The sequence below is a fragment of the Oncorhynchus masou genome, chromosome 6, assembly GCF_036934945.1.
Source record: "Oncorhynchus masou masou isolate Uvic2021 chromosome 6, UVic_Omas_1.1, whole genome shotgun sequence".
Classification (NCBI taxonomy): domain Eukaryota; kingdom Metazoa; phylum Chordata; class Actinopteri; order Salmoniformes; family Salmonidae; genus Oncorhynchus; species Oncorhynchus masou.
The window spans coordinates 32373378-32398334 of NC_088217.1; the positions used below are offsets into that span (position 1 = coordinate 32373378).

The window sequence follows — 24957 nt, forward strand, 5'->3', positions numbered from 1 at the left end:
GATCCTAGATGAGGGCTCCTACTCTGAGACGCTTTGTGAAGGCCCAGACATCTGTATATTGGCTTCTGGTGTACTTTTGTGATGTGATTCTGTGGTGTGGTGTTATATTCTGTGGTTCCTGCCTCCTCCAGATGGGGATTGTAGTATACAGCGCCAGGCCTAAGGTCTGGTTCCTGCTCAGTCGCCACAGCAACAGTGAGACGCTGCTTCAGGAGATCCTGTCCACGCCTTTTGAAGATGGCCCAGGGAATGCTATAGGTGTGTGTGTGTGTGTGTTTGTGTGTGTGTGTGTGTGTGTGTGTGTCAGGGTTTTGCATTCGGAAAATTTGGAAAGATTTTAATTTATCAGACATGGGTGCATAACCCATTAGGCCGTCCACCCATATTGGCTAAATGAGCCACATTTATGTGTCCTTAAAAACAACCTATAGGCCTTACTAATTACAAAACGACTATTCCCTGTGTTCTGATGAGTAGCGTATACACAACTTTATATTCTATTGTTTTATAGTTTTTTGTCTTTCCTAAAACAATAAATCATATAAAATGTAATTGGTCGCACACACATATTTAGTGAAATGCTTGTAAAGAATAACTCTTCACCTCAAGATTCAAGCTGTCCCAGATTTGAGCACTAAATGCAGCAGAGAATTGCATGCATAGGCTTAGGTGTCCACTGTATTATAGTAATATTAAAAATATATATATTAAGGAGGAGAAGCCTAGGCAGAGCCCCACAGATATGTCGGCAGCATGCGATACCAACATGAATTTCTTTATACTTGTCAGATAGGCTATACTATAGGTGTACAGAAGGAGGCTAATTCGTTCATTTTCTATAAGACAATTTTTTTTATATAGATAAGCGTTATATTGTTAGATTATAATAGTAACTCTGGTATGCCTAAAACGTTCTTCTTAACTGTCGGAGTCAGTTGGAGCAGCGGTGTGCTTATCATAGGCCTGCAGTATATTAGGCTAATAGCCACACCACAGCAAACCTTCACAAAAATGTATATACTTTATTAAGGTAATATCAAAAGTAAGTCAAGCCATTAGGGAAAACACGAGCAGGATATTATATTGCCGCAAACACAACATTACAGTTGCAACTTCATTCGGAAAAAGAAAATGGCTCAACAGAATCAAGCAAACCACTTGCGAACTGGTTTTAACCTTCACAAAAGTTTTGAACAGGCTATATTGCATCAGTTACCCAACAAATGACAGCAATAGGCTGATTATATTTATTTTACAACAGGATTACTTATAACTGATTTTACAGCTAGTACGGAGCACACAATTAAAAATACTTAATTTAAATAAATTTAGCCAATGAAAATGTCTCAACAGAATGAAACAAAACATGTTTTGCATGTTTAAAGAACTGGTTTAGATGAATAAATAGGTCTACAATAATAATAATGATATACAATAATAATAATGATAAAACAAAAAGTATTATAAATAAAAACATTTTAATGTTCCAAAATTGCATCCTACTTAATAAGTTGCACAGTTGCCTGCATTTGGCTGCACCAACATTCTTCTTATCTTTGTCCATTACAATATTAACACTTGTCCATACAGAGGACTTTCCCCTTGTAGCAGGTCTCGAGACTAACATTTTCCCTGGTGCACTGGTGCCACTAAGTCTTTCAGTTGGTGACACCAGCCCATGCTTTGGTCGCACAGTCATCCACAGTGCTTTATTTCAAAGTGTAATAGACTACTGAGATGGTATTGAAGAAATTAGTTGTTTCATCATCTTTTCATGTTGTGATTCTAAATATTTTAATGTACAAAATGTCCAACTAATCCAGTGATTGTCATGTATTTTGGGTAGACAATTATAGAGCTGAATTTGCCTGCATCTTTATATACTCTAATACCATAGGCTAATTTATTTAAGTAAGTGAAAACTCAAAACACATCACTAACTCTCGATAATAGCTACTCATAGTAGCCATGTATTAACCTAACAGTACATGTAATTTCCTCCAAAACGTTGCAGTTGTAACATACCGCCGAATGAGGCCTATGCACTAGCAATGGCCAATGTGCATTTCGCACTCAAAGCCATATCAAATATCTTGTTTGTAAAATAGTTGCTATTGAGCTCAAAATGGGGGTTGAACAATAAAATGTATACCACAGGAGGTTGGTGGCACCTTAATTGGGCAGGACAGGCTTGTGGTAATGGCTGGATCGGAATCAGTGGAATGGTACCAAACACATGGTTTCCATGTGTTTGATGCCATTCCATTTACTCCGTTCCGGACATTATTATAAGTCGTCCTCCCCTCAACAGCCTCCACTGAAGTATACCTACAGAAAGCTGAGAACATCCTCTCTCCGTCTGTGACAACAGGATAGCTGTGTTTTCCCAGCCATTGGATTTTAAAATGTTATCCAATCAGAACACTTTTCTTTCTCCTGGAGCATTTTTTCAGCCGGGAAAGAAGAGAGAGAGTGGCTTGGTCGACACAACAGCAGGAAACGGGTACATGCAGGAAGACACTTTCATATCATGTTTTTAGGATGTTTTGATTGAGGTGAATGAATATGCAGCCCGCACCGATACGACCAATAATGTTTTTTACTCGCACAGCCAAATCAACGCGTTGCAAAATGCAACTAAATGGAGCCCTGCCTTGTAGGCTTTTCACTATAGGCATACGGTCTAACTTTGTTCCATCTTTGCAATCAACAGTAGCCTTTGCCAAGGCTCCTCTGTCGCTATAATTTTATTTATCGGCTTTTCATTTATTTTATCGTCCAAAATCCGCCAATTACCGGCTAATGGATAACCTGGTGAGCGTGTATGCGATGATATGTAACTGTGTATCTTTCCCTGCAGGCCAGGCGGTGACGTTCACTAGACAGTTCCTTCTCAGCCCGACAGCTGGTCGTAGAGCAAGAATTCCTGGCGTAGTGGTGATCATTGCAGACAAAAAATCATCTGACAACATCACTGTCCCAGCCAATGCTGTCAAAGCCTCAGGTAGCCTCACACAGACTGTATAGAAAGCACTAACACACAAGCAGATATACAGCACCTGCACATCTCTACTAATAGAATCTACTACAATAGTTTTTATCCCCACAGTCCCTTGTCACTGGCTATTTTAAAACAAAAAGGTTGTACAGTAAATAAATACAATTCCAACATTTACATGACCATGTGTGTGTGTCTATCAGGTGTCACAGTGCTGGCGGTGGGTATAGGTCGGGCGGACTCTGAGGAACTGCGCCAGGCGGTGACAGATGGCAGCACCCAGAACCTTCTATATGCTCGTGATACCACCCAGCTTGGCACACTGCACGCCGACCTGGCTGACCTGCTGTGTGGCGTCGCCAGGATACCAGAGGGAGGGGTGAGTTAAGAGAGGAAAAGGTGTTTGGGAGGTGAGAGAGAGAGAGAGAGATCCTGTAGATCCCATGATATTGCTGTCAAAGTATGCTCTCCCAGTCAGTCAGTGAATCATTGCCAGGGACTCAGTGACAACAATATGGTGGAGTTCTCTGGGTCTCAGTGTGTATGTTGTTTCCTATCAGGGCCCAGTGGCAGAGCCGTGCACCATACAGTGTCCTCGGGTGAGTTACTTTACTGTCCCTCATCCATCCAAATACAGTAGCCATCATTACACTATCACCATACCTTTCAATTTGTGTGTGCTCTCTTTTTCATCCCTCTTTCCCTCTTTGCCCTGCTCTCGCTCTTATCTGTTCATTTTACTCTCTCTAGGGTGATCGAGGGGAGCGAGGAGAAAAGGTAACAATTGAATTGTTTTAATACCATGCTCCGTAATGTTGTCTTGGAAGCTCTATGGTCAGTAGTTGTATCAGTTGTCCTGTAAAGTTACTGACTCTCTGCTGCAGGGAGAGATAGGACGAGACGGTACTGACGGACGCAAAGGAGAGCCTGTGAGTCATTCACCACTCAATATTGATCTGTTACTGGTAGCTCAAACATTAGCGTCTACTTATCATTCACTGAGATATTTCATTGTGTGTGTGTGTTCTAGGGTCGTGATGGTTTGCCTGGCAGGGACGGCCCCAGGGGGCCTGAAGGGCGACAGGGCCTGCCTGGAGGGAGTGAGGCCCCCTCAGTTGGTGTTAGAGGGGAGAAGGGGGAGAGGGTAAGTACATACACATAAACACGTATACTCAACACTAGTACTGTTGTACTGTTCTGCTGTATTTACTGTTGTTCCCTCTTCAGGGTTTTCCTGGTCTGGATGGGGGTCCAGGGTTGCCAGGGCGACCAGGGACCCCGGGCCCTGGAGGAGTACCGGTGAGTAGTCAGGGACCGCAATCACAGTCAGGGCCAGTCCCAGTGTGTTAATCTAAAACCCAATAACACATGTTGTTATCCTGAGGTTCTTATAAGTAGTAAATGGCCAACGGTTCATAGGAGCAGGAGCCTATCTCCTGTTTATGTAGGGTGAGGCAGCTTGATGCACATCCGCTGGACAGGACACTAGTCTATCGCAGGGCCTAAGACCCAACCCATCTCCTTAATGCTGAGCAGTGGCGATTTTAGCATGTAAATCTTATTGGGGAAAAAATTAAATAAAGAGTGGGATGCATGCCAGCAAAGACACTAAACAACACTAAACAATACATTAATTGCACTATAACGGTGACAAACAGTGCCTATCACCTGTAAGGGCCTATATAAAGCTGTCCCAACAGCAGAGTCCCAACACCTTACCACTGCTACACCTGGCTATCAGCGGAGCCTATCTGGCAGTGAACCAGTTAATTCAGCCTCATTTACTACCTTTAAAAAAAACATAGCTGATATGGCTGATTTGTTTAAACAAATGTGGTTTCTACTGACAATTGAGATGTACAAACTATGGCATAAGGGGACGACAAGCAGATAAGAGGCAATCCATAAATTTGATTAAGACATTAATGAGCGAGCTTGGACAGACGTAGTCAATATAACTATTCAAATTTAAATAAAATCAAACACATACACATGGTTAGCAGATGTTGTGTAGCAAAATGCATGTGCTTCTAGTTCCAACAGTGCAGTAATATCTAACAAATAATCTAACAATTCCCCAACAACTACCTACCTACACATAAATCTAAAGGGGTGAATGAGAATATGTACATATAAATATATGAATAAGTGATGGTCGAGCGGCATAAGCAAGGTGCAATAGATGGTATAAAATACAGTATATACAGGTGATATGAGTAATGTAAGGTATATAAACATTATTAAAGTGGCATTATTTCAAGTGGCATTGTTTAAAGTGACTAGTGATCCATTTATTAAAGTGTCCAGGGATTGGGTCTCAATGTGGGAAGCAGCCTCTCTGAGTTAGTGATTGCTGTTTAGTAGTCTGATGGCCTTAGATAGGTAGAAGCTGTTTTTCAGTCTCTCGGTCCCAGCTTTGATGCACCTGTACTGACCTTGCCTTCTGGATGATAGCGGTGTGAACAGGCAGTGGCTCGGTTGGTTGTTGTCCTTGATGATCTTTTTGGCCTTCCTGTGACATCGGGTGCTGTAGATGTCATGTACTTTCCCTCTCCCCCTTCACCACCCTCTAGAGAGCCGTGTGGTTGATGGCGGTGCAGTTTGCCGTACCAGGCTGTGATAAAGCCTGACAGGATGCTCTCGATTGTGCATCTGTGAAAGTTTATCAGGGTTTGTGTGACAAGCCAAATTTATTCAGCCTCCTGATGTTGAAGAGGTGCTGTTGCACCTTCTTCACCACGCTGTCTGTGTGGGTGGACCATTTCACCACTGCTTCTCCACATTTGGAGACCTCCACTGCTGACCCTTGTGGATAGGGGGCTGCTCCCCCTGCTGTTTCCTGAAGTCCACGATCATCTCCTTTGTTTTGTTGACGTTGAGTGAGAGGTTGTTTTCCTGACACCATACTCCTAGTGCCCTCTCCTCCTCCCTGTAGGCTGTCTCGTCGTTGTTGGTGATCAAGCCCACTACTGTTGTGTTGTCTGCAAACTTGACGATTGAGTTGGAAGCATGCATGGCCACGCAGTCGTGGGTGAAGATGGAGTACAGGAGAGGACTGAGCACGCACTCTTGTGGGGCTCCAGTGTTGAGGGTCAGTGAGGTGGAGATAGGGTTATTGTTTCCTACCTTCACCACCTTAGGGTGACCCATCAGAAAGTCCAGGACCCAGTTGCACAGGGAGCGGTTGAGGCCCAGGGCCTCCAGCTTGATGATGAGCTTGGAGGGTACTATCGTGTTGAATGCTGAGCTGTAGTCAATGAACAGCATTCTTACATAGGTATTATTTTTGTCCAGATGGGTTAGGGCAGCAATTGTTCAGCACTTTTGAAATGTACTGCAACAGAATTCAGAACATGGGCCATTCTTGCAGTGTTTTCACTGTACACCCAAATAAAGGGCCGTATAAGCAGACAATGAAAGCTCTTACAATATTCGATGATTACATTTCTCAAAAACAGGTTGTGGGCTACATGTGCACAACCAAGTCAGAACAGTAGGCAAAATTAAATTCAGATTTTTCAGTTCCGAGTTACGTTGTTTTGAGCGTGGCACAAGTCATGCTTCATTGACAGCATGGCCAATGTTGAATGTTTATCATTTTAAACTAGGATAAGAGACCCTTAATCTTAGACCACACAGCCACTCCACTGAATAACAGGCTAATGATTGCTTTGCAATGCTTGCAGCTAGCCACTGATTCCTTCCAAACCAAACATTGTTGAATTTGCAATTTCCAACTTGTTGTGTAATGTTTATGTCCAATGGCCAACGAGCACCGAAACGTTTTATCTATAATTTCTCTTAATTATTTATCTTCATATGACAAGGATTAAAAATTATTTGCCAGTAGATTGTCGACTTGATTCATGATGATGACTGCTAGCTAAGATTTTGAAAGTATCAGTCCAATCAAAGCCACTGTAGATATGTGATTTGACATAATTTTATCTGTGGTCAATGACCTTGAGCCTTCTTGGATGGGCACTTCTAATGTAACTCCATGGCAGCACCCAAGGGGCTTGAATTTTCTAGCTCTCCCCTTAGACTTGACTGTGACTTAGTTTCCCCATGAGTGACAGAACATTGAGCCAATCACGGCGCAACGCTCCGTATTTTCTGTTGGCTTTCCCCACCACCACAGAAAGCACTTAGCTAGGCTGAATCACCTGCATTTTGGAGCTGCCTTACTCAAGAAAACAAAAATGAGACCATGTTTGTATGCAGCTTTATTATCTCAATGATATATTTTTTTTTACATTGTTTGAAAACTTATTTTTGACACGTGTTAATGCCAAAATAACATGCAAATCAGGAAAGGCCAAATAATGTGGGTCTCAAAACAGGCTATGCATTTAGCATTTTTGGTATGACTCGACCAGGGATCGAACCCCTTACCTTTCAATCTCAGGGCAGACTATCTAACCATAATGACGCTGGAGTTGGTCCAACCTGCTTTAGACGTTGTCTAATAGATGTTTTGCTATTTTGTCTTTTTCAGGGTTCACAGGGGCTATCAGGTATCAGAGGAGATCCTGTGAGTATCCCTCAGCAATACCTATTTGATCTGTTTATACTGTATCTAGCACTTTTGTGTGTTGTATTATGAAGTCAGATGTTTGATGTTTTCTCTGTGGCAGGGTGATCCTGGGGTTAAAGGAGCATCAGGGACAAAGGGTGACCGGGGTGACAGGGTGAGTACAGCACACCTCTTTTCCCTCAGTAAACTATATGTTGTAAGTGATTGGAGACAGGTGCAGGAATTCGTAATAGGGGGGATTTAATACTCCACCCAAAATATACAACATGCCATGAAAAGGCACGGGGATGAAGCCCAAAACAAACACGTATACAAAGACACAGAGATGTAACCCAAACAAAAGAGCAGGGTTAAACCTCTAATAAATACACAAGACGAGACCTGCAATACACTACGCGAGACCTGTAATAACAAGTGCACAACAATACACGGGACGAGACCCATAATAACAAGTGCACAATACACGCAGCACAAAAGCCGAAAGAACAGATACTCACAGACCAACGGACATGGGAACAATAACTGACAAGACAATGGTGAACAGAGGGCACATATATACAATTACTAATCAGGGGAATTGGAATCAGGTGTGCGTAATGAGACAGTTCAGTGACGCCTAGACTCGGGTGACGTAGACCTCCAGAACTGGTGCACAGAATTAGCAGCAGTACTGGGGGAATCTGTGACAGTATGTCATCCCATCTGTTATTTGTATATTCGATGTTCACTATGCTGGTTCTCTACTGGTGTTTCAGGGTGAACCAGGGTCGGCTGTTTCAGGAGGAGGTCTGCCTGGCAGGAAAGGAGAACCAGGGATTCCAGGATTACCAGTGAGACACACACACCCATACAGTTAGACACACACACATGCACGTGTGATTGTAGGTCAAATTCTTTGTGATGATTAAGGATATTTCTCTGTTACCTAGGGTACCACAGGGCGTCCAGGAACTGAAGGGGCCAAGGGCTTTGTGGGACCTGCAGGGATCCCAGGACAGGACGGTCGCCCCGGGATACCAGGCGCCCTTGGCCTCTCCATCAAGGTCAGTTACCCTGGTCTGGTCCTTGAACAGACCACATGGGAAGAAAGACACTAATTCAAGTAGCCTGTAACCTGTGTGTCAAGCAATCAATCAAATGTATTTATAAAGCCCTTCTTACGTCAGCTGATGTCACAAAGTTCTGTACAGAAACCCAGCCTAAAACCCCAAACAGCAAGCAATGTAGGTGTATGTATACTGTGGATATCAAGTGGCCACATGGGGAAGAAAGACACTCATTCAAGTAGCCTGTAACCTGTATGTGTAAGGCCCGACGCTGGACAGGAGAAGCAGGTACAGGGAGTCAAACATTTAATAGGGAAGGGACATAGAACACGACAGAAACAGCGTCAGCACATGGGTAAACAACGACATATGACAAACATCAATCCCGAAGCAGGGAACAGAGCTAGGGAACAGACAGATATAGGGAAGGCAATATCACAAGTAATAGAATTCGGCGGAGTCTAATGAGCGCAGATGCGCGTGACGGGGAAAGGCAGGTGTGCGTACTGATGGTGGCTTGATTGCGTAATCCTGGGGAGCCTGGCGACCTCGAGCTCCAGGGGGAGGAAGAGCGGAAACAGGCGTGAGTGTATGTATACTGTGAACGTCAAGAGTGGACACACAGGGTTGGAAGAGAGTTGCTACTCATTTCGCAGGCACCTCATCAGTTCAGGTTCAATTGAAGTTGCTCCCAAAAACATGTCCCTTTTCAAAAGTGCTTAGATGGTTCAAACTTCAGGTGATGGAAGTGCTGTTGAGGGATGTTCATACATATTTTACTTCTTCATGTAAAATGTATCCTAACCTTGAGAATAACCCCCAGCTGTGATATGATAATATGGAAAACAAAAACATGATTAGATTTCTAGGTTCTTTTCATGTGTCATTTAAAAATGATTGGTTCTGTTGAGATGTATAAGAGTGACCTTAGGAACCTTTCTCTCTCTTTTAATATCTGTCATCCTCCTCTGTATCTTGTAATTTTACACCCGATCGTACCCTTCCATCAGTTTCCTTGACAACAAGATACTCTTCAGACTTAAAGGCCTTGATGTTTCGTCATTGTGCAGTAGACGGGCAGTGTGATTGTGTGCATGTCTGGGACTCCAATGTATTCCTATACTGGGATGTATGATATAGCGTCTGCGGAACAACATAACTCTATCACTAATCATTCCATTCTTTCTCTCTCCTCTCTCTTTCTCTCTCTCTCTCTCTCTCTCTCTCTCTCTCTCTCTCCACCCCCCCACCCTCTCTCTCCTTTTAGGGAGATAAGGGCAGCACGGGAGAGAGGGTGAGTCATCCAGTGCTGTCCCCAGCTTGTCTTGTAGATTCATTGCACATATCTCTGTTGGAATGACAAGAGAATAATGATTGTCACATCTATTTTATGTCTCTCTGTCTGTGTCTGTCTGTGTGTTTGTCTTGCTTACAGGGACCTCCAGGAGTGGGCAGTGGCTCGGCTGTAAAGGGGGAGAAGGGATCACCGGTAAGATTTGTCAATCACTGTACATGTGTCTTTGTGTATGTGTCTGCATTAGCATCGTGCAGATCTCTGAGGTGATAATTATACTGTCTAGGGCTGCTACGGTGACCGTATTACCGCAACACCCGCAGTCACGAGTCATGATCGTAGTCAAATTCCATGTGACATGACAGTTGTCATATTAACTAGGCTTCTCCAAAACTGTGCTCTGATGCCGCTGATGGTCGTTAGAAGCCTACCACTCTTGCTGACGGCCAGTCGCTAATGGCCTGGAACTCAGCGCTCTCTTCTCCCTCTAGTCTAACCACTCTGACATCAATGCAAATGCAATTGAAAATCACATCGAACACTTCACCTGTTGCACAGTGAGAGCCAACTCCTCATAGCTGGTTGATGCATGGAATGAAATAATTGTTCCTAGAAGCCCATGTTGTGCAAAATGTATATAGACAATGAAATTGCAAGAGAAAATAGTTTTCTTTAAAAAAGGAGGATCTCATCAGTTCTATAGGCTCGGCCTACTATATTTATTCTTCAACTTTTCTAATATTAAGCACATTGCTTTACTTTGCAACACAACCATAGTAGCCTACCTGGCTGGCTGGAAAGTGAACTGTGGGAAAAGCGTCCTCCATTTGCTATTCAAGTGCATACGGATGACATGTCTTTTTTCTCCCTGCCCCTGTTCCAACAGGTGCATGATAATGGCCCATTCTAAACTCATTTCACACATACAGTACCAGTCAAAAGTTTGGACACACCAACTCATTCCAGGATTTTTCTTTATTTGTACTATTTTCTACATTGTAGAATAATAGTGAAGACATCAAATCTATGAAATAACACATGGAATCATGTACTAACCAAAAAAGTGTTAAGTCAAAATATATTTCATATTTCAGATTCTTCAAAGTAGCCACCCTTTGCCTTGATGACAGCTTTTGCAAATTTGGCCTGCAGGTCGCCTGTTGGGGAACCCTGCTATAGGCCTAGGGCCCCTGGAACCAGATTGGAGAGCCCATAGCCTACAGAGCCTAGTGAAATGTGTTCTTATAAGCCCAGTCATCACGTGTGAAAACAGTTTTGACTGTTCAACAGTTTCCTGTGTGTATCAAGAATGGTTCACCACCCAAATGACATCCAGCCAACTTGACACAACTAAGCACTGTTTTCAACATGGGCCAGCATCCCTGTGGAATGCTTTCGACACCTTGTACAGTCCATGCCCCGACAAATTGAGGCTTTTCTATTTTATTCTGCTATGTTCAATTGTCTTCCTCTTACTATAAAATAATGCTACTGGACTTGTAAGCAAATCTTGTCTGGCTAAATGAACTAGTGTAGCTCACAGCCAAATGGCATAGCCAGATCAGGGCCTAACATAAGGACACCTCATACTCATCTGTTCTTCTGAAATAGGCTACATGTTTCTTAAGATCTGCCTAAAGTAAATCATGGATTTATTGTGATGGTGTAGGCTATATTAAATCCATGTATTAGACTTTTTTAAATTCCAAAGGTCCGCATCAGCAGCTTGTAGTCTCTGCATGGAGGCCCCGAGATGCTAAACGTTGATGTTAATTAACGGTCAATTACTGTGAGAACGGCAGTTATTTGCATTACCCGCTGACATTCCATGACCGCCACAGCCCTATTCATGTCTATGGTTTGATGTGTGTGTTACCATCATTTTTGTATTTTGTTGGTTTCAGGGTTCTGATGGATACCCAGGAGCTCAAGGTCCCAGAGGACTTACAGGACAACAGGGAGCCAAAGGAGACAAGGTTGTGTGTGTGTGTGTGTGTGTGCGTGTGCGTGTGCGTGTGCGTGTGTGTGTGTGAGAGAGAGAGAGAGAGAAAGTGTGTACTGAGTGTTTTTGATGTTTCAGGGAGAGAGTGCAGAGGGGTTGCCAGGACCGTCTGGGAAGACAGGAGAGCCTGGTGATCGGGTAGGACACACATTCACATGCATACATATCTGTTACATATCATGTACAGTTTATTCCAACAGTGTAGTATTTGTGTGATTTAGGGTCTCCGTGGGCCTGCTGGAAGCCTTGGAGTCAAGGTAAGACAATACAAAACATTAGATACAATCTCCATATTTGGGTCTAGAATTGATGAAACAATTGATATTTGGGTGGATGGATGACCCTGCTCTCTCTGTATTCTCAGGGGGACCGTGGCCAGCCAGGTGAGCCTGGATCACAAGGTGACAGGGTGAGTAAGGATAGAGACCCTTTAACCCATTTTGACTCCTGCTGTTAAACTGGTGTGTCTGCTGTGGGTTGTAACTGACTGTGTTGTCTTTCCAGGGGGAGAGAGGACTTGCTGGCTTGCTAGGGGAGAGGGTGAGTACAGTACCATGCATTTGGTTATGCCTCTTTTCACTGTGACCTTGTTCATGACCATTAAGCTTGATATTGTACAGCTACATTGTAGGAATATCACGTGTTTTACATGTTCATGTGTTCACTAGTATTTATCCTCACTCACTCACTTCTACTCCTACACTGAACCGAATCCATTAGTATTAGCATGAAGGTCACAGGTATTGGAAAAGCCTGTCATGCAGTGTGTTGTCCTGACCACACTGGCGCTGTGTGTTTCAGGGGGAAAGTGGACAGCCAGGCTCTACAGGGGCTCCAGGCCTGAGGGTGAGTAACTATATCTTACTGTACTTCTATTGGTCTCTCTCTTCATGACATATTTGGGTCATCTTCACACTATTGATTCGTGTCATTTAGGATTTGATTATACAAGCTACAGCTTTAGAGAATTGTGATATTTTATCAGCATGTGTGAGTCATGTGTGTACATGTGAGTCTGTGTTGATTTGCTTTCAGGGTTTGCCTGGCACCAGTGGATTACCAGGGGAGAAGGTGAGGCTAACGTAGTCTGACTGACTCTTTGATCAATCGAAGTGAATCTCCACAAAATTAACATGACTGAACAGTGTAATGTAATCACAACAACGACATCAACTTAACATAGATGAACATTAGATAAAAACATCCTAACTTCTCTGTTTCCAGGGCAGCGAGGGCGCTAAGGGAGAACCTGGCCGGAGTGTGAGATACCTCATAGCTACATTATTTATTTTGATGCCTCATGGTTAGATAGACCGATATGATTTATATTACATGGGTTTTGATGGAAGCAATTCACTATACATTTTGGAAGGAAGAGATCAAGATTGGTCAGTATTGGTTAATGTAATGATATCTCATCCTCTGTATCATTCAACACATCCAGGGGCCAGGCTTAGGTGGGAAGAAAGGTGAACAGGCAAGTTGCCCACTTTGACTTCCTCATACTGCAATGATTGATATGTTGATGTACTGTACACAGTAACAATGCTTTCTCCATAGACTCATTCTCTCTTCCTCCTCTCCTCCCTCAGGGTGAGCCGGGTCTGCCAGGTCTGGAGGGGCCCAGGGGCCAGAAAGGCGAGCCAGCCCAGAAAGGTGAAAAAGTGAGTAGGTACCCACAGGGTACATGATAAAGCGCTGCATGAAACTGGCACTGCTTGCCCTTGGGTGGTGTGTGTGTGTGTGTACAGGTAATTTAATGATGCTCTCTATGCAAGTGGGTATAGATGTTTTCTGCTGTTCATCTCTCTTTATGCTCCTCACAGTTTCTCATTCTCTTATTTCTCTCTTTCTTGCATTCTTCCAGGGTCCCCCAGGTGCTGGCACTCCTGGCCAGGCTGGACCTAAAGGAGAGCAGGGGGATCGGGTGAGTTCAGATGAAGCTGTGATCATGTATCAATCTTTATCTAAGCTACAAACCAAATATTTTTGATAGATGTGCAGAAAGCCTCAGAGGTACAGTATATATTGTAAAGTATATATGTTTTATTCAATGAGCTTCTCTGTGTAGCTGATTACAGATGCTCAGCATGTAGGCCATGTCCTACACACTGACATGTCCTTTTCCCTCTAGGGAGTCCCTGGCTTAGCTGGAAGACTGGGGACCAAGGTGAGACACGTGCCTTGATTGGCTTTTGTTCCTTTATTTTAACTTCGATGTAGTGTTTATGTTGCAACAGTGTTGTTGTTTCATGGTATATTGTAAGTACTTTACTTGTAACAGTAAAGCTCTTGTGTCATGTGAGTCTAGCTGATCTCAATGTGTTCCTCTTGGTGTTGTAGGGAGACCCAGGTGACCCAGGAGAGAGAGGAGAGACAGGACGAGCTGGACCCGCAGGAAAGAATGGCCTCCCAGGGAAAGAGGTCTGAGACACTACCCCTCTGATCCTTGAGCTTTTCACCTCTGCCAAACCCCTGCATGTTATACAATCACTCACCCACTACAATAACCGCTGTGACCTGTTTCAATACTGGTCACTCACTGCGCAACGTCCTGTTATCACTATTACTGCTACTCTGTTATAACTCTGCAACTATTATCTTATAGCTATTGGATTTTCTCTTCACTACTGGGCCATTACCGTGTTATTTCTACAGTTCAGTCAACGTTCAGTATGTTATACAATACTGTACCACTGAAGGGAATGAATGTAATATTGCCATTCCAGTGCAACTAATTACTGTACTAATACAGTTGGTCTATTCTGACCTCTTTGTTGTGTAAGTGTTGTTTTGATGACCTAACCAGTCCTTTCTATTTCTCACCCCTGCCTCTCATACCCTGATGCCACTAGAGGTACATCACTAATGACTTACTGCAACTACTTTTTGCACTAATACTTATACAATACTACTACTACCAACTAAGTCTACTTCAAGTCTGTATATATAGCACTACTTTTACCATTGCCCTATGTGATGTTGTGTGGTTCTTGTTTAAAAGTTTGTGTTTTGACTGTGTCATTGTGGTCAGTGTTGTCTTCTCCCCCTGTCATGGGCCTGAAAAATGGATGACTGTGTTTTACAGGGAGCCAAAGGAGACAAAGGCGACGAAGGCACTCCCGTAAGTCACAATCTCTCCATCCATCTCTCTACATCTCTCTCTCTCTCTCTCTCTCTCTCTCTCTCTCTCACTCTTATCTAGTTCCATTCAAAGTTTACATGTTTGAATGCCTCTTCTCCCTCTCTGGCTCCCATTCTCTGTATTAGATGAAGCATGCATTAACTGAATTGGTGAATGAGAGATGTGTATCGTCATATGATTTAGTCACGCTTCAGACCCTCTTTTCATCTGACAGGGGATTGATGGAGACTAGAGACAAGAGCAGGTGCATCGCATTTGTCTGTTTTGTATGTTTTCCTCTCCTCCTCCTTCTCCCTCTTCCTCTCCCCAATTGGTCTCTCTCATCTTCTCTGTTCTCTCTCCTTCCACCAGGGGGAGTCTGGTCTACCAGGGAAGGCAGGGGAGAGAGGAGTACGGGTGAGTAGTCACGAATGTGTCACATACAACTATGAAACGTAAAAATATTCCCTTTTATGCCCTCTTTTTCAGAATGGTCTCGCTGTGCTGTATATGGTGATTGGTCACTAATGTAGGTCATGATGAACCACAGGAAACCTTTCTTACGTGATCTGAAGTGAATGTTTTGAGGACAGATGAAACCCTGCCGAAGACAGCCTAGCTGTCGAAACGTTGGTTAAACCCATTTGCATGGGTGTGCAGCTTTTTATTTTTTATTTTCTAAGATGTTTTGAGGACTGCCATAGTAACTAAGCACATCATCTGTGTGTTTTTTCCCCCCCGTCCTTAGGGTCTGTCGGGTCAGCCTGGGCGAGCAGGGGAGAAGGGAGACCTGGGAGACTCTGGAGCGCACGGACGCAACGTGAGACACATGTTTATGTGACAACGTGACACCCCTCTGACAGTTTGATCTGATATACTGTCTGTGTCTCCTGTGTAATAGTTATCGAGAGAGAGGATGACATGTGGGATGCATGTTTTAGACACCTGTTTGTCAGTCATTCACATGACACTCTTCTGCCAGATTGATCTGTTACTGTCTGTGTCAGTATTTGTGCTGGTTTCTGTGTGTAATACAGTAGCAGTGAGTCAGTTGGTGTCTGTGATCCTTTGTGTGTGTGTGGTGTGTGTCTTCCACAGGGCAGCCCAGGATCTATTGGACCAAGAGGAGAGAAAGGAGTTGAGGTCAGAGGTTAATCTGTTTGTTGTCTTATCTCACCTGACATAATAGTTCCAATCTACACCGATTAACAACACTTGTTTGTTGACACAATAGGGAGCTCAAGGCCTCCCAGGACCTCCAGGGAACATGGTGAGTCCTGATAAGATTCTAACTCTTTTTAAAATAATAATATGGTAATTTATCAGAGGCTAAATGCGACACTCAGTCAACACATATAGCCTCTGTGGGAATCATACCAAACAAATGGTGTTACGAGCACCAAACTCCAACTGAATAAGCCATCAGAACCACATACCGTAGCTAGTTGGTTATCTAACACCCGCTCTATCTCTCTAACTTCTACAGCGTGATATAGAGCAAAAGCTTAAAGGAGAAAGAGGAGAAAAGGTATGTAACACTGTAAATACACATTTTTGTATACAGTGGGGCAAAAAAGTATTTAGTCAGCCAGCAATTGTGCATGTTCTCCCACTTGAAAAGATGAGAGAGGCCTGTAATTTTCATCATAGGTACACTTCAACTATGACAGACAAAATGAGAAGAAAAAAAATCCAGAAAATCACATTGTAGGATTTTTAATGAATTTATTTGCAAATTATGGTGTAAAATAAGTATTTGGTCACCTACAAACAAGCAAGATTTCTGGCTCACAGACCTGTAACTTCTTCTTTAAGAGGCTCCTCTGTCCTCCACTCGTTACCTGTGTTAATGGCACCTGTTTGAACTTGTTATCAGTATAAAAGATACCTGTCCACAACCTCAAACAGTCACACTCCAAACTCCACTATGGCAAAGACCAAAGAGCTGTCAAAGGACACCAGAAACAAAATTGTAGACCTGCACCAGGCTGGGAAGACTGAATCTGCAATAGGTAAGCAGCTTGGTTTGAAGAAATCAACTGTGGGAGCAATTATTAGGAAATGGAAGACATACAAGACCACTGATAGATAATCTCCCTCAATCTGGGGCTCCACGCAAGATCTCACCCCGTGGGGTCAAAATTATCACAAGAACGGTGAGCAAAAATCCCAGAACCACATGGGGGGACCTAGTGAATGACCTGCAGAGAGCTGGGACCAAAGTAACAAAGCCTACCATCAGTAACACACTACGCCGCCAGGGACTGAAATCCTGCAGTGCCAGACGTGTCCCCCGCTTAAGCCAGTACATGTTCAGGCCCGTCTGAAGTTTGCTAGAGAGCATTTGGATGATCCAGAAGAAGATTGGGAGAATGTCATATGGTCAGATGAAACCAAAATATAACTTTTTGGTAAAAACTCATCTCGTCGTGTTTGCAGGACAAAGAATGCTGAGTTGCATCCAAAGAACACCATACCTACTGTGAAGCATGGGGGTGGAAACATCATGCTTTGGGGCTGTTTCTCTGCAAAGGGACCAGGACGACTGATCTGTGTAAAGGAAAGAATGAATGGGGCCATGTATCGTGAGATTTTGAGTGAAAACCTCCTTCCATCAGCAAGGTCATTGAAGATGAAACGTGGCTGGGTCTTTCAGCATGACAATGATCCCAAACACACCGCCCGGGCAACGAAGGTGTGGCTTCGTAAGAAGCATTTCAATGTCCTGGAGTGGCCTAGCCAGTCTCCAGATCTCAACCCCATAGAAAATCTTTGGAGGGAGTTGAAAGTCCGTGTTGCCCAGCAACAGCCCCATAACATCACTGCTCTAGAGGAGATCTGCATGGAGGAATAGGCCAAATTACCAGCAACAGTGTGTGAAAACCTTGTGAAGACTTACAGAAAACATTTGACCTCTGTCATTGCCAACAAAGAGTATATAACAACGTGTTACATGAATTAAATTCCTCTGTTTTAATACCCAATTAAAATCAAACACTCTATCATAAGGATATGTATGACCCTTATTAGTATAAAAATGGACAGAGCCCAGTCTTAAAGTCAAACAGCAGTCTTTATTCACGAGAGTACTGCTCCTTACACATTTTACCACAGGTTATAAACTTAAAATGACGTCATTAGTTTCAGTACCAACCCGTGTCATCTCCGCTCTAGTACAAAGGCTGTATGGTTCTCACATCGTCTTTCCCTATTAAGATGATATATGACTGAGCTTAGGACAGCCGGTGTAGATAAGCCTTCTAGCCAGTCTGGCTATAAGTTCATTCATTTCTACCATGGTACAGACAGTCATTGTTCTAATTCTTGATTATATTTGCACACATTATATTCAGTACTAAGATTAAAAAGAAAATTCATACATATACAGTAACATAATAGTATTCTGATTAGTACATATACAGTAACATAATAGTATTCTGATTAGTCAGTCCTGATTGAAATGTATACATAATTAGTCATCATTGATAAAAATTCCCTTAACACAAAGTATTGAGATAAACTTTTGTTATTGACCAAATACTTATTTTCCACCATAATTTGCAAATAAATTCATTAAAAATCCTACAATGTGATTTTCTGGATTTTTTTTCTTCTCATTTTGTCTGTCATAGTTGAAGTGTACCTATGATGAAAATTACAGGCCTCTCTCATCTTTTTATGTGGGAGAACTTGCACAATTGGTGGCTGACTAAATACTTTTCGGCCCCACTGTATATACAGCACAGCTCTCTCTCCCAGTCCACCTAACCGCCCAGTGTCTGACGTCACTTCCTGTGTCTAGGGGGATGCTGGCGATCCGGGAGAGCATGGGGGCAAAGGTCAGAAGGGCGAGACCGGGCCCTCAGGGGCCACTGGGCTGCGTGTGAGTAAGACCATGCTTCCAAATCTAGTATCGTTGAGAAGCTTGAGCTTCCTGGCTAGTATACTGACCCGTGATGTCTGTCTGTCTGTCTGTTGTTTGTGTGCTGTGGTGTGTGTAATTCTTACCTTGTGTCTTCTCTCTGTCTCACCTGATCTGTTGTTTGTGTGTGTAGGGTCTTGAGGGACAACGTGGACCTTCAGGGGCAAGAGTAAGTCACAGTCTGTCAGCCTGTTTCTGTCTAATCACTCTTTCCCTCTCTCTCTCTCCCTCTGTCTCACTCATTGCACTTTCTTTCTATTTCTCCAGGGTGACACAGGAGAGAGAGGAGGCCCAGGAGAGAAGGTTTGAACAACACACTACAGTGACTTCTCACACAGGCTGATTTTCAATTGGACCCATCATGATAGGATATGGGACTCAAAACTGTCTGGTGATTGGCAGGTTACACTGTCCTTCATTCCACCGGATCCTGTTTCCCAGTCTGCAGATTCCCAGTGGGATGAAGCGCAGTGGGGCCAGCTCACAGCATCATCACAGCCTACAGAAGCACTGAATGAAAGACACAACATACTGCTGTATACACACATACTGTACATCCTAAAGAATACCTTATCATCAGAATTTCCAAACAATGAACTAACTCTGAGTAATGATGCTGGAGCACTGAAAGTCTGACACAGTACAGTAGTATCCTTTGTAAATAGTATTCAGGTCCAATACAAACCCAGTGCTGCTCTTATTCTGATCATACTGTATACATCATGTGTGTTCCTCTCTGTAGGGTGAGAGAGGTGCGTCTGGACTGGATGGACGCAACGGTTTGGATGGCAAACCAGGTGCACCAGGACCGGCCGGCCTGAGGGTCAGTACCTCTGTCTCTGTCATTACTTCAGCTGTAAAATACTCTGAGCATTACATAAGCATTACTGTGTCTAGAGAGCCATTACTGTAGCTCTCAATAATTTCCCTTTGATGTTACAGGGAGACGCAGGGAAACTAGGGGATCCAGGAAGAGATGTGAGTACCATTCATCCCTCGGGGTGCACAACCCCAGTCCCAGAGGGCTGCACTCTTGATGGTTTGTGTGTTTCTCTGGCGCTTTCATTAGTCTGTTAAAGTCAATGAGTGGAGCAAGTTGAGAATGTTACCATTTGCCAAATCTGATCCTTGGAGAGGTCCCATTAAGAAGTGAGAAAGGACTTCAGGCTATCTGTCAGAGGATTCTCTATCTGTCTGGAGAATGGCGCTGGAATGTATAGCGGCTGTTTTACGGGCTCCTGACCAATTCTGCTATTTTTGCACCGATCGTAACTTTTTTGTACATAATGTTTCCGCCATCATTTCCTATGACCGAAAATAGCTTCTGGACATCAGAACAGCAATCACGAACCTCGATTTGGATGAAGATTTCTACTTCAACGAGTCGGCGACACAGGACATACTGCTCACCCCGGGCCAGGCCCTAATCCCGACACTCAGAAGAGAAAGAGACGGCGATATAGAGGCCAACGTGCAGGCATCCTGATGAAACTACGGCTGAGAGTAAATAAACCGCCTCTGCCCTCCCTCTCTTCTATTGGCGAATGTACAATCACTGGAGAACAAACTGGACGGGCTCGGTTTGAGACTATCCTATCATCAAAACCTGAAGAGCTGTAGTATCCTATGTTTCTCGCAAACTTGACTGAACATGGACAAGGCAACACTGAACCATGTGTGAGAGCACCAGCTGTTCCGGACGACTGCGTGATCACACTTTCTGTAGCCGATGTGAGTAAGACCTTTAAACAGGTTAACATTCACCAGGTCACAGGGCCAGACAGATTAATTACCAGGATGCATACTGAGAGCATGCACTGACCAGCTGGACAGTGTCTTCACTGGCATTTTCAACCTCTCTCTGATCCAGTCTGTAATACCTACATGTTTCAAGCAGACCAACATAGTCCCTGTGCCCAAGAACGCCAACCTGTCTAAATGATTATCGCCCTGTAGCACTCACATCTGTAGCCATGCTTTGAAAGGCTTGTCTTGGCTCACATCAGCACCATCATCCCAGACACCCTGGACCCACAGCCCCAACAGATACACAGATGACACAATCTCTATAACTATCCACACTGCCATCTCCCACTTGGACAAAAGGAACCCCTACGTGAGAATGCTGTTCATTGACTACAGCTCAGCGTTCAACACCATAGTGCCCTCCAAGCTCATCAATAAGCTAAGGACCCTGGGACTGAACACCTTCCTCTGCAACTGGATCCTGAACATCCTGACTGGATGCCCCAGGTGGTGAGGGTAAGCAACAACATCCACCACGCTGACCCCTGACACAGGGCCCCTCATAGGTGCATGCTTAGTCCCCTCCTGTACTCCCTGTTCACTCATGACTGCGTGGCCTCACAAGACTCCAACACCATCATTAAGTTTGCAGACGACACAACAGTGGCCTGATCACCGACAACGATGAGGCATCCTATAAGGAGGAGGTCAGAGACCTGACAGTGTGGTGCCAGGACATCAACCTCTCCCTTAACGTCAGCAAGATAAAGGAGCTGATTGTGGACTACAGGAAAAAGAGGGTCAAACATGCCCCCATTCACATGCTTTAGTGGAGCGGGTCGAGAGCTTCAAGTTCCTCGGTGTCCACATCACTTAGGATCTATCATAGTCCAAACATACCAACACAGTCATGAAGAGGGCACGACAATGCCTTTTCCCCCTTAGGAGGCTGAAAAGATTTGGCATTTTCCCTCTGATCCTCAAAGTTCTACAGCTGCACCCTTGAGAGCATCTTGACTGGCTGCATCACCGTTTGATAAGGCAACTGCTTGGCATCCGACCGCAAGGTGCTACAGAGGGAAGTGCGTACGGCCCAGTACATCACTGGGGCCTCAATTACCTTCACTCCTGCACATGGACTCGGTACTGGTACCCCTTGAGTATAGCCAAGTTATTGTTACTCATTCTGTATCTATTATTACTTTTATTATTACGTGTTTTCTATTATTTATTTTATTTTCTTTCTCTCTGCATTGTTGGGAAGGGCCATAAGTAAGCATTCCACTGTTCGTCTACACCTGTTGTTTACTAAGCATGTGACAAATAACATTTGATTTGCTATGATTTAGTTTTGATATCTATCTATCTCTGTGCACTTAGTGTGTTTGAAGACTAGAGGATGCTGTGTGGTTTCAGCCCTCACCCCTCCACTCTGTCTGTCTGTCTGTCTGTCTGTCTGTCTGTCTGTCTGTCTGTCTGTCTGTCTGTCTGTCTGTCTGTCTGTCACCAGGGGCTGCCAGGACTGAGAGGTGCACAGGGCCTCTCAGGCCCTATCGGGCCTGCAGGAAATCCAGGCACACCTGTGAGTTTGCAAACACTCTCAACCGCACACACACACACACACACACACACACACACACACACACACACACAAACAGCTAAGCACTTGTCTCATCACCCTAATTGGTGTGTTTTAGGGCAAAGCAGGAGAAGATGGAAAACCAGGGACTGCTGGGAAAATGGTAAGGGATCAGTCAGACCTCTAACATAGCAGGGCATTTTTATACTACACACACACTCCAGGCAATCATACCTCTGTTTGTTTAATTACAAACGGAATTGGATGCTATTCAGTGCTATTCATTATGAGCTTTATCACCAGTGAGTCCTATGTGTCTCTGTCTATCTGTGTGTAATTACCATTAGACGTGTTTATCACATCCTCTGGTGAAAGTGCGCTGATCAGATGGGAATGTGAGGCTTTTATTCCACCTGAGTGGCTGTGCTGCATAATGATTATGATTGTGTCCCATAGGGCTCTGGTCAAAAGTAGTGCACTATGTAGGGAATAGGGCGGCAGGGTAGCCTAGCCTAGTTCAAACCCCCAAACTGACAAGGTACAAATCTGTCGTTCTGCCCCTGAACAGGTACTTAACCCACTGTTCCTAGGCCGTCATTGAAAATAAGAATTTGTTCTTAACTGACTTGCCTGGTAAAACAAAAAAAATAAAAACAATTTGGGATGTAGCCTGTTTGTTTTTTAGTGTTAAGCGAAGAGGTAATGGGATGACCAGACAAAGCACCGGAAATACATTATCTATCTGACTGAGAGGCTCTGCTTGATACAACAGCATGCTGAGCTTTGATAAATGCGCATTTCAGCATTGTTAGTATGGTAAGTTTGTTATTGTGTTGTGTTTTGCAGGGCGAGGATGGCGAACCGGGGGAAGATGGCAGGAAGGTCAGTGTTGGTCACGGCACTCAGGACTTTTCTGTAAACTCTTTTTTTCCCTACGGTATTATTGACTGTATCTTTTGTTCATTCCATGTGTAACTCTGTGTTGTTGTATGTGTCGAACTGCTTTGCTTTATCTTGGCCAGGTCGCAGTTGCAAATGAGAACTTGTTCTCAACGAGCTTACCTGGTTAAATAAAGGTGAAATAAATAGTTAATAGTTGTAGTTAATGTGAGTGTGATATTAATGATGTTTCTCTACCTTACAGGGTGACAAAGGAGAGGCTGGGGCTGCTGGAAGAGATGTTAGTAACTTGTTACCTTGTATCTTAATCTCTCCACTCTCATTCTCTCGCTCTCTCTGTCTGAAAAATGTTCTTAATTCCTCCCCTGCTGTCTCTCTCTTCCTCCTTTCCTTATTTCCCTCCGTCTTCATCAATCCTGCTCTCCTTGGCTCCTTAGTGTCTCTCATTATCCCTCTTCTATTATTTTCTCGTCTTCAATTCCATTCAGAGTTTGTGTCTATTTAGCGTACTTTACTCTGACATTGATATTACCATCACAACCTGCCTTCTCGGTGGAATCAATAGCACTCTAAGCGTCAGCCTTTTAAATGCAACATTGTCTGATGATCAAGCCCTGCCTTTGAGCACCAGCCACTTCTGAGAGGGATCCACAGGGGCACAAAATGCCAAGGCTGTAGTTTCATGCGCAAATTGATATTAATCCTCTCTAGGAAATCAGAGAAGATGATGAGGTGGATAGGGGGATATGGCTCCTCCGCTATTTCCTCCTTTCTAGTTCAGGCCCCTTAGGAATGGAGTAATGTCCGTGCTGGTCTGAAGTGTGTGTGTATGCATTTGTGTGGTTGTGCATTTGTTCCAGGGCCGTGACGGGCTGAAGGGAGACCGGGGCCTTGCAGGGCCTACAGGGCCAACTGGTCTATCTGGGACCCCAGGGGTTCCTGGCACCATCGGACCCCAGGACAGGTACAGTACAGCCATATGGTTCTGCTTCTTCAAAAATGTGTTTGTGTCACTTGTCTATGGTGCTCTGGTTATACAGTAATCTCTCTCCCCTGTCTTCTCCCTCTCAGGTGGTCTATGTGAAGGGAGCGCCAGCACCATCTATTCCTGGCCCTCAGGGGCATACAGGAACCCCAGTGAGTTACTATGTTGAATATGAGCTGTGCATCATAGCATAGCCCGGTGTAGCAGTACTTGTCTCTAGTATGTTACTCTTGTACCTTGAATCACTGATAGTGATTCGCATATATCTGTGTCTCTCAGGGTGAGCCTGGAATCCCAGGGGCTGTAGGAGCCAGAGTAAGTTTGTCATCGTCTAAATCTTTATTCATATTCATGGGCCAGGTCTCTCCATCCATCCATCCATCCATCTGTCCTTTAGTCTGATCTCTGACCTCACACTCACCCTCTCACTCTTGTATTTCAGGGGGAGAAAGGAGCAGTGGGTGGTAAAGGTGAAAGTGTAAGTTTTTGTGTGTGCATGTGTATGATTACATCTTGCATATTAATGAGCATACATGCTCTTTTCTGATCATCTGTGTGTATGGGTTTGTGAATCTTCGATAAAGGTTTAGGTGGGATGTGGGCGATAATACTGAGATGTTATTGACAGGGTGACCCTGGAGAGGACGGGAAACCGGGCAGGTCTGGAACAGCAGTGGTAAGACAACCTGACCTGCACAACCCAGAGGCCTGTCTGACTGACATACTGTACAAGAAGAGCCACAGACACACCACGTGTGTTCCGGAGCTTTTACATTATGCTAAGGATGCTACGTTTTACAGCTGTTTTGGCATGCAGATTAGCT

At 44.0% G+C, this 24957-nt stretch overlaps 1 protein-coding gene across 1 annotated transcript in view; it reads left to right on the forward strand.

The window, feature by feature from the left end:
- LOC135541905 (collagen alpha-1(VII) chain-like) overlaps positions 1 to 24957 on the forward strand; it is a 108987-nt gene that overhangs the window by 52118 nt on the left and 31912 nt on the right. The window contains exons 27-73 of the mRNA XM_064968399.1: positions 132 to 258; positions 2861 to 3004; positions 3202 to 3377; positions 3559 to 3597; positions 3749 to 3775; positions 3883 to 3927; positions 4029 to 4142; positions 4226 to 4297; positions 7497 to 7532; positions 7636 to 7689; positions 8291 to 8365; positions 8465 to 8578; positions 9849 to 9875; positions 10017 to 10070; positions 11780 to 11851; positions 11956 to 12015; positions 12099 to 12134; positions 12242 to 12286; positions 12382 to 12417; positions 12679 to 12723; positions 12913 to 12948; positions 13102 to 13137; positions 13322 to 13354; positions 13470 to 13541; positions 13745 to 13804; positions 14012 to 14047; positions 14221 to 14301; positions 14966 to 15001; positions 15374 to 15418; positions 15750 to 15821; positions 16100 to 16144; positions 16236 to 16271; positions 16488 to 16529; positions 18804 to 18884; positions 19057 to 19092; positions 19191 to 19226; positions 19666 to 19746; positions 19866 to 19901; positions 22180 to 22251; positions 22367 to 22411; positions 23095 to 23130; positions 23393 to 23428; positions 24009 to 24102; positions 24209 to 24285; positions 24413 to 24448; positions 24576 to 24611; positions 24762 to 24809. Of these exons, the coding sequence (XP_064824471.1) occupies positions 132 to 258; positions 2861 to 3004; positions 3202 to 3377; positions 3559 to 3597; positions 3749 to 3775; positions 3883 to 3927; positions 4029 to 4142; positions 4226 to 4297; positions 7497 to 7532; positions 7636 to 7689; positions 8291 to 8365; positions 8465 to 8578; positions 9849 to 9875; positions 10017 to 10070; positions 11780 to 11851; positions 11956 to 12015; positions 12099 to 12134; positions 12242 to 12286; positions 12382 to 12417; positions 12679 to 12723; positions 12913 to 12948; positions 13102 to 13137; positions 13322 to 13354; positions 13470 to 13541; positions 13745 to 13804; positions 14012 to 14047; positions 14221 to 14301; positions 14966 to 15001; positions 15374 to 15418; positions 15750 to 15821; positions 16100 to 16144; positions 16236 to 16271; positions 16488 to 16529; positions 18804 to 18884; positions 19057 to 19092; positions 19191 to 19226; positions 19666 to 19746; positions 19866 to 19901; positions 22180 to 22251; positions 22367 to 22411; positions 23095 to 23130; positions 23393 to 23428; positions 24009 to 24102; positions 24209 to 24285; positions 24413 to 24448; positions 24576 to 24611; positions 24762 to 24809 (2778 nt within the window). The remainder of the gene's footprint in view (positions 1 to 131; positions 259 to 2860; positions 3005 to 3201; positions 3378 to 3558; positions 3598 to 3748; positions 3776 to 3882; positions 3928 to 4028; positions 4143 to 4225; positions 4298 to 7496; positions 7533 to 7635; positions 7690 to 8290; positions 8366 to 8464; positions 8579 to 9848; positions 9876 to 10016; positions 10071 to 11779; positions 11852 to 11955; positions 12016 to 12098; positions 12135 to 12241; positions 12287 to 12381; positions 12418 to 12678; positions 12724 to 12912; positions 12949 to 13101; positions 13138 to 13321; positions 13355 to 13469; positions 13542 to 13744; positions 13805 to 14011; positions 14048 to 14220; positions 14302 to 14965; positions 15002 to 15373; positions 15419 to 15749; positions 15822 to 16099; positions 16145 to 16235; positions 16272 to 16487; positions 16530 to 18803; positions 18885 to 19056; positions 19093 to 19190; positions 19227 to 19665; positions 19747 to 19865; positions 19902 to 22179; positions 22252 to 22366; positions 22412 to 23094; positions 23131 to 23392; positions 23429 to 24008; positions 24103 to 24208; positions 24286 to 24412; positions 24449 to 24575; positions 24612 to 24761; positions 24810 to 24957) is intronic.